Source organism: Cryptomeria japonica, chromosome 3 (genome assembly GCF_030272615.1).
Source record: "Cryptomeria japonica chromosome 3, Sugi_1.0, whole genome shotgun sequence".
NCBI classification, from domain to species: domain Eukaryota; kingdom Viridiplantae; phylum Streptophyta; class Pinopsida; order Cupressales; family Cupressaceae; genus Cryptomeria; species Cryptomeria japonica.
The window spans coordinates 34,053,117-34,062,266 of NC_081407.1; the positions used below are offsets into that span (position 1 = coordinate 34,053,117).

The following is a 9,150-nucleotide window of genomic DNA, read 5'->3' on the forward strand; positions in this document are numbered from 1 at the left end:
AGGAGGAGGAGAAATAGGGTGGTTGAGAAAACACTAAGAGAGGCTCAGGAGTATGTTGGTGATCCTAAAGATCCAGTCAAATAGATAAAGGCTCCCAAACATTTTTCTGATTATACGGAACTTATGAGTAAACTGATTGAGGTGGAGCCTTCGAGCTTTCAGGAGGCATCCAAGCATCAGGTTTGGAGGGATTCCATGGTGGAAGAGTATTCTTCTATCATGAAGAATAGCGTGTGGGAGGTAGTGCCATGACCTAAAAACAAGTCAGTGGTAGGGTCAAGATGGTTGTACAAGATTAAGCACACTGCAGATGGTAGTGTGAAAAAGTTCAAAGCTCGATTTGTGGCTAAGGGGTTTTCTCATAAGGAGGAGATCGACTATGATGAGACCTTTGCTCCAGCAGCTAGGTACTCATCCATAAGGGCTATCATTTATGTAGCAGTGCAAATGGGTTGGAGGATTCACCAAATGGATGTGAAGACAACTTTCCTCAATGGAGTGATTGAGGAAGAAATTTACATAGAACAACTAGAGGGTTTTGAAGTGCATGGGAAGGATTCTCATGTGTGCAAGTTGAAGAGAGCATTGTATGGGCTCAAGCAGAGTCCCAAAGCGTGGTATGCTCGTATTGATGGTTACTTGCAAAATATGGGTTTCACCAAGAGTGAGGTTGATTCAAACTTGTACTATGTTCAGGTGAAGGGTGAGCTTCTCATATCGGTATTATATGTTGATGACTTGTTTCTTACAAGGTCAAAAGAGCTCATAGCACATTGCAAGAGGGATCTTGCAGGAGAGTTTGAGATGAAAGACTTGGGTTTGATGCACTACTTTTTGGGATTGGATTTGTGGCAGAAAGAGGGAGAGATCTTCCTTGGACAGGGGAAGTATACAATTGATATCCTGAAGCGATTCGGGATGGAGGACTATAAGCCAATGTCCACACCACTTGTGACCAATTGGAAGAAGATTGATGCTTCTAACTCAAAGGCAATGGACCCAACTTTATATAGATAGTTGATAGGCTTTCTCATGTATCTGGTCAAAACTAGGCCAGACATTTGTTTTGCAGTGAACTCACTTAGTCAGTTTATGGTAGAACCTAAATGTGTGCACTAGATAGTTGCAAAGCATGTTTTGAGGTATCTTTGAGGCACAGTTGATTATGAGTTGAAGTATGTTCAGCAGGATGGAGTGAAGCTCAAGGGGTTTACTGATGCAAATTGGGCAGGCAATACAGCTAACAGGAAGAGCACTTCAGGGTACAGTTTCAGTTTGGGATCAGGAGTAGTCTCTTGGTACAACAGGAAACAAAAGTTAGTTGCACTGAGTTCTGCTGAGGCCGAGTATATGGCAGCCAATATGGCTACATGTGAGGCTATTTGGCTTCGGAAACTTCTAGCTGAGCTCTTTGATCAGGAACTAGATCTTACAGTCATTTATTGTGATAATCAAAGTTGTATTAAACTCTCTAGAATCCAGTGTTTCATGACAAGTCAAAGCACATTGAGATCAAATACCACTTCATCAAAGATTGTGTGGAGAAGGGGACAGTGAAACTCCAGTACATTCCTACAGACAAATAGATAGCAAACATTCTGACGAAGGCTTTGATAAAGAATAAGTTTGTATTCTTCAGGGATGAGTTGGGTGTTGTGCAGAACATTTTCCTCGCTAAGAGGGACTAGAGTTGCTTTAAAGCAACTCGAGTTGGATATTTAGCAACAACTTTTTTTCTTTTTTTCTTTTTTTCTTTTTTTCTTTTAAAAGAATATTTCTAAGTTTGTGAGGTTGAGTAAAACCAAGAGTGATTTTATATATGATTTAAAGCCAAAGAAAACAAAGAAAGATTCTTTTCTTGCAAGCTAAGTAAAGTAGTTGGGCTCTATATAAGTAAGATTGTAGCAAACTTATATTGTATTTGTGAAGAGAAAGTTTGTTGTTAGGCTTAATAGAAGATCCAAAGTTTGCAGGTTCCACACTGGGTTTCCTGGGTATATTTGTGTTATTGTCTTTTTGTGATTGGCTTCTGTTATTTTTATTTTTTTAGCTTCCGTTGTTATTTGTTGTTAATTAACCCAGAGTGTTGATTGTTATAAATCAAATAAAGTTTCTATTATGTGAATTTATTATGCAATTAATCTGTAGCTAGGTTATAAGAAATTAACAAACTGTTGAGTTCATTTTTCAACTCCAACCAAAAGACGTGTTAAACATCAAGCCAAATCGTTTCTAATGAAACATGCTTCTATTGTAGTTGCATTCCAGTTATCATTAGTGTGTGAAAAATAGGCGAGTTTCTAAGGTAGACGAGTTGACATGCATAATATTTGCAAACTCTATCTTCTTATCAGATTTTCATTAAATAAATAAATAAGTTAATTCTTAGAATACAAGTTGAAGCTTGAACTCCAATCAAAATAAATGTGAACCATAACAATGCTTATATTCTTGGACCCATCACATAAAAGTAAAATTCGATACCACTTTCCTTTTTGTATATGGGTCATTCGTATTCTAATTTTAATACCAATTTCAGAAGACACTCTTACGGCAAACCTCGGTAGACCCTGCTTTACAAGAAAACATAGGCCAAAGTCTTATGTCTATGGACTTTGAACCCAGTTCTAGCTGAAAACGGCAGATTTAAATACCAAAATTGAATGTAAGCTTCAGATCGAAACCCATGGGTCCCATTTAAAGCCCAGAAACAATTCAACTGTCAAACAATAATGGCAACACACAAAGCACACAACTTTGCATTGAAAAATTAAACTGAAAAAGCTGACGATTGGACAAAACCTGACTGATGTAGAATTCAAGCTTACAAAGAGCCCAGCAAGGTTTGATTCCGTGGAAGCACCAAATGATGGATGAAACCAGAATTGAGGTTTACAAGAATTTAGCAACACAATCTCTCCTCTCTGTTGCTCTAGAACTTACTTCAATCCACTTGTTGCTATTAAATCAATAGTCCTGGTCCTCTGTGGCACTCTTGCCCCAGTTGTTCTTTCATCTCTGCTTGAATCACCATACATCCTTCTGTCTTCCACAATAAATTATCTCTGCACCCACAACATTTCCATCATCAAACTAAAACAACTATTTTATTACAAAAGAAAATAATCCACTTATGTAATTTATACCTGTACAAGACGAGTACCAAGCAGCCCTAGAACAAGAGTAAGTATCAAAACTATAACTGCACCCCTTGCCACCATTGTGTCCTCTTCTATCCTCCTGTATTTTCTTCTCTTGAAGAATGAAGGAGTAGATTGAAAGGCCTATATGAAACCAACAAGGCGATTGAGTACAATAAGCAATCAATTTTAAGAACATTGAGTAATTTTCTTAGAGATGTAATTGAGAGACACTCTAGGGTAGAGTCTTTTTTTTTCAAAAAGGGGTAAATTTATTAGACACAAAACAGGGTACAAAGCAAAAAAAACTAACGGCCCAACAAAGAACAATCAATTACACAGTACTATCCTCGCCAACTAATTGCTCAAGCCTCAAACAACTGCAGCCCTTGCCACCACCGTGCCCTCCACTATCCTTCTGTATTTTCTTTTCTTAAAGAATTAAGGAGTAGATAAAAAGGCCTATACAAAACCAGCAAGGCGAGAGTACATGGAGCATCAATTTTAAGAATATTGACTAATTTTTTAACAGATGTGATTAACAGCTATCCGAGGTTCAAGTCTTGTGCACAGTAGCTTTTAGAACACTTAATTTGCTTGGAGAAAACTAACCTAACATGTCATTAGACATGCACTTTGTGTAGACAACTTTGTGAATAAAGCACAAAGATCAGCTCAAGTATATTTACATTTAAAATATGTTGTGACTGAAAATTTGCTTTTCCAATTACATAAATGCATGCTAGTCTCCCAAAATACACAAACTCTGTCGGTTCCTGCAGCTCCAAGTATGGATTGAAGACCCAACTAAATAACATGTCCAATTACGGGCTCCTCTTCCCTTAGTGCACTCTTTCCTCCAAACTGGTTTAGAACTAAAGTATTTCACGGGAAAGTATATTCTCACTACTCCAGCAAATAGTGTCAGACGAATTAGTAATGGTTTTGTTTAAAGTTTCCATCACATGGATGGCACTAATCTATAGTTTTAAGAAAACATTTACATGACATCAATCTTAAATTCATATTAGCTTAGCCAAACAAAAACATGGCTGTTTTGTAGTGGTCTTAATTATAGTTTCCATCACATGGGAAGCACTGTTTGCAAGAAAACATTTATGTGCCATCTCCCTACAATTCATATCAACTTGGCCAAAAAAAAAATGGGTTTTCATATTCTTCTGTCATTAATTGTTTTTGTTCAACTTCTTGGAAAACATGTTTTATTCATTAGATCACTGGTTTCTTTGTATACTTCAATTTATTTAAAATTTTTAGTTAAGAATTTATAAATGACTGAATTGCCTCCAAATATAGAAAGATAAAAAGAAGAACTTTTCAAGATCAATAGATTCATATGATTCTAATTTTATAATAAAATATACAGTTCATTTTTTGTCTTCCTCGCAATTGCTAGGAAGAATGGTATCTTGCACCGTGCAATTGTATATTTTCACTGCATACAGTCAAAAAATTGGGGCGATTGAGATGTGCCTCGTTGGAAGACCAATCACAATATACAGTACGTTCAAAAAGGCTCGCTTCATATAAAAACCCAAAGCCAAAAGGGCAAAATTGATTCCTTGACAGAGATCCACACAAATAGTCAAGCAATCAAGCATGTTGTGAATCAGATCACCCGTTTTGCACTTTCAAAGATGGGCATAAGAAATCGTTCAGGACATTCCAATCTCATAACGTGGCAATGTTTGCCATCACCTTGGGTTGGTTTGAACAAACACCTGGCTGCCTCACAATATATATCTGATCCCCCTTGCTGTTGTAAGCATCTTGATTTCGATGCCAAGTCCACAGTGCATGAGTTTCATTTTTCACCTGGATATAAAAACAATACAATATATTTCACTATAAAATTATAAATTCAGATGTGGTAAATCTGTATAAAACATATTGAAATATGTCTCAGTTCAGTTGCTTCAACTTTTCATGTCAATCAACAAAAAATCCTTAAAAGGTATATGGACATTTACCTCGAGAATTCCATGCCCAAAACTGCTCTCTCTGTATGCACTAAAGTCAGGTTGCCTATCCCAACAAAATTTCCCAGCTGCTGGACCAGATGTAAAATTATAGGCACATAGACCTCCCATAAAGGTGTATGGTGTGGAAGAAGGTTTAGGGCAGTTTCCTGGTTCATCAGCATGAAGTACGGCCATTTTTTCCCTATTACCACCATCTCCAACAGTTATGTGTAGAGGGGCACATGGATCCAATGTGTAATTGAAAACTCGGTTTGATCTCTCATAAGCATGAACCTGCAAGCAACATACAGAACTTCATAATCAGCCCAAGTCATGCAGATTAGATTATATAGTTATGCTACAAGTATATGAAAATGAAACCGACCAAAGTTATACTACTGTTTGACTACAGATCCTTGGTTTGATTCCTTAATTGTCCAGCTCTTATAAAATTGTATCAAAGCCAGTCTTGGCTAGGAAATAACCAAGGATGTGCGGCCGAAGGCATAAGTAGCTCAGACATTGCAAAGTCAACTGGTAAGAGGGTGATCTATCTTTAGTTTGAAATCCTTGGAATATTGATTCGTTTTTCCATCATCCAAGCATAGCCAATACTTACAGGTGTGCATTCAAAGCAGAGTTTGGCTTAAGGGTAAAGTGTAAGAAATGAAAATCCGTATCAAGCAACAATGATCATATGTAAGACAAGTCGCTTGGTGGTAAAGTACCCGACTTTCAGGGAGGTTGGTCCTTGGTCTGAATCTCTAAACATTTTGGTTTTCATTCCATCAAAGCTAACATTCATAAGGATCAAGGATAACAATCCATACATTTAACAGGAGGAGTCTCAAGAGGTCAAATAGCTAAGTGACAGCAGACCAGTAGCTCAAAAGTAGTACAGGGTTTTAATGGTTAAGGTGTCTAAGCACATTTTACATTGAACTGGGTTTTAATGATTAAGGTGTCTAAGCACATTTTACATTGAACACGGCATATAGCAAAGATTTCACTTACGTGGCCATTGAATACAACATCAACACCATGTTTGTAAAGAAGCTCTTCCATTTCCTGTCGCATGCAATCAGCTTCACGATAATGAGCTTTGTAACTGCTGTACCAAGGTGGATGCCAAGTAGCCACAAGCCAGGGAGTTACACTCCTATCAACATTTGCTAAATCATGCTCCAACCATCTGTATTGTTCCCCTGTAAACAAAACAAATCATTTAAATTAATAAAACAACATAGAGTATCAGTAAACCCTTGATATTAAGCACCATATGCTTTTTATCACTGCAGCAGATCAAATCGGTTCAATTTTTTCCAAAGAAAAACCATCCTCCTCTTGTATGATGTAATAACTAAACACAGGTTTTAAACAATTGTCCTACCTGTCTTATTGTAATCTATGTATCCTCCAATCATGACAAAATGGATGCCTCCAGCATCAAATGAATAATAGAAAGGGCTTCTAGATCCGCTCTCTTCACTTGGAAATGCAAATCTGGACTGGTAAGCTGTAAACATTTTATGCTCCACCTGTTCTTCAATTTCATGATTACCCTCCACCACCATAATAGGAACTCGAGAAATCAGGGGCTCCATGAACCTGTTGAAATCCCAAATTCAGAACCAGAACACAACATCAAAATAAGGAATATAGAACATCATGGAGTAAGAAGGGCACATGGAACTGATCAAAGACATAGTATTTTGAATCTTAAGGCCATGCTTCTATTGGGTTAAGGAAAATTTAAATAGCCATGGCAATTCACTAATGTTAAAGAAAAAAATGGTGACGAAATCAGAGCATACCTACCTTCCCCAATAATCCCAGCGAGGTTGGTGCGTCTCATGGATGGGACTGTCTGGAAAAGAACAAGAGTAGCAGTCAGAACCAGTGCCGTTGGTCAGATACAGATTTGCATAGGTGACATCCCCAACAAGTAAAATTAGATCAGGATCATTTCTGCTGAGGTGATCTATAGTGGATGTAGTATTGTATGTCAGGCCGAGGTCACCCACAATGGCGATTCGATCAGGAAACATCTTGGGTCCCGGGGCTGGCATGGTCTTGAAGCTCAGAACCCTGCTCATGGCACTTTGATAGGGATCCCCGCATTTGTAATAGTACCTTGTACTGGCCTTCAGCCCTGGAAAAGCCCACTAAACATCAGATTAAGGGCATGCCTGTGTAGCAGTACAAAAAAGCTATACAAAAATAAACCCATGACTGCAGCCACTAAACAACAGTAAACAGGCTCCAGTGCACACCATAAAAGGCTCTGCTAACCAGAAGTCAATGTGTGCGAATTCATATGCATACACATTGATGGAAGATACATAATTTACTGGCATCTATGAATGTCTGATAGGGTCACCCAAAGATGGTGGTACAAATGGGGTGCAATCATAGAGGTAATATTTCTATACTGGTATGAATAGGGGTACTAATGTAAAAGATGTTCCCACTGAGAAAGTGTTAAAAACCTCTGGTAAGCTTACAACTAAGTTTCATGGGGATCTCTTGGAAGACGTAATAAAAATGACAAAAATACATTCAAAATATTTGGCCCTGTAAACCGATAAATACAGAAACCCTGGTAAAATGACAAAAACAGCTTCAAAATATATGTCCCAGTGTACCAATGAATATAGGGGTGTTAATGTAAAAGAGTGTCTTAAGGATGCTGAAGTTGGAATTTTTAGAAGATGTTGAGCTATTACGCTAGTAAACAACATGAGCTAACATATTATATAAACAGCATGAGTTTAATGGGGATCTCCATGAGGGTGATAAAAGCCAGACCATAATACGACGGATTCCCGAAAATAACAGCATTGGAGGAAATTTCAGGCATAATATACTTTAGAAGCCAACGATAACACCTAGTTTTTGAACAACTTTTGAAAAAGGTGACCCAGAATGATATGGCCTAAAATTACCTGTAAGGCGAACATGATGGATTATACCAGAGGTGTAATTCTGCAAACCAGCGAAGGGATAAAGTTGGCTGTAAACCAATGAATACCCAGATGCTTCATTACACAAATTGTCCTCTGAATCGCCATACTTCACCACACTGTCCACGCTAGAAGCATCCAGGGGCTTCACATCGTCACCAATTTGGAACTCTCCTGCCCAATTTTAAAAATGCCATCAAATTTAACAGCAAAAAGATCTCATTATTCACTAGCAATAATACCTTCAATGCAAAATCATAACTTGAAACTCTCTTTGCCAATGCCACTAAATCTAAGACCGAAAGAAAACATGTTATTCACTAGCAACAACACCTTCGAAGCTAAATTGAAACATACATACATACAAATAATATGTAGAGCACCTTAGAAAACAAGCTTTCAATTGATTCCAGAGCAATCTAACATACTTTTACACTGCAAAAAAACAACCTTGTTACAATTACCTGTGATCCAGGAGATCCAGGCGGAACCATGAGTTGACAGAGACACAGAAATCTGCTCAGGGAAAATTCCCGTCACATGTCTCTGTACGCGTGGATCATCCGGCGGCAAATCCTCCGAAGCCTGCGCTCCTCTGTGGCCTTCAGGAAATGAAACAGTGACGGGCTTGAAAGGCCCATCAAGCGTCGTCTGAATGGGCGTCGCTTCAAGAGATGGGATGATGAGCAGTACAGCTACTACTCCTAGTACTAATACCGTAGCAGCCATGAATTTTGGAATGTAACAGAAAAACAGAGCTGTAGTACACAGTACGACGGGAGTGTAGACTCTGGTTTATAAGGTGTGAGAGGGTGGAATATGGTGGGAATATGCTGCAAATAGAGAAGCGTGAAGAGCATTCTGTTAGGAATATTCTCCAGCAGATAAGGACACCTTGCTTCAAAGGCACAAGTACCTCAAACTTGAAAGCGACGGGGGAATTGTTTTTTGTTTAGAAGGGATAAAAAGCCTAGGTTTGCTTTACTTTTCCTTACTGACTTTGGAACATGTTTTTTTCAAATGTTAAATCAAATCTTTATTCGACAGGCTTTTACCCTACTCAAA

General features: G+C 38.1%; 1 protein-coding gene across 1 annotated transcript; it reads right to left on the bottom strand.

Moving 5' to 3' along the window:
• Window positions 1-4,464: 4,464 nt before the first annotated feature.
• LOC131046740 (purple acid phosphatase 15) lies at window positions 4,465-8,882 on the bottom strand. The gene is made up of 7 exons (XM_057980529.2): window positions 8,550-8,882; window positions 8,068-8,259; window positions 6,941-7,274; window positions 6,513-6,730; window positions 6,137-6,327; window positions 5,132-5,416; window positions 4,465-4,976 (listed from the first exon to the last, which is right to left on the bottom strand). The coding sequence occupies exons 1-7, from the start codon at window positions 8,812-8,814 to the stop codon at window positions 4,833-4,835; spliced, it is 1,629 nt and encodes a 542-aa protein (XP_057836512.1). The 5' UTR covers window positions 8,815-8,882; the 3' UTR covers window positions 4,465-4,832.
• Window positions 8,883-9,150: the final 268 nt, after the last annotated feature.

Excerpts from the sequence above, each read along its gene's own strand:
- LOC131046740 (XM_057980529.2), bottom strand. The coding sequence starts at position 8,814 with ATGGCTGCTACGGTATTAGTACTAGGAGTAGTAGCTGTACTGCTCATC. Across the intron at positions 7,275-8,067 it reads CCATCATGTTCGCCTTACAG|GGCTGAAGGCCAGTACAAGG; the intron begins GTAATTTTAGGC and ends GGGCTTTTCCAG. Across the intron at positions 6,731-6,940 it reads CGCTGGGATTATTGGGGAAG|GTTCATGGAGCCCCTGATTT; the intron begins GTAGGTATGCTC and ends GGATTTCAACAG.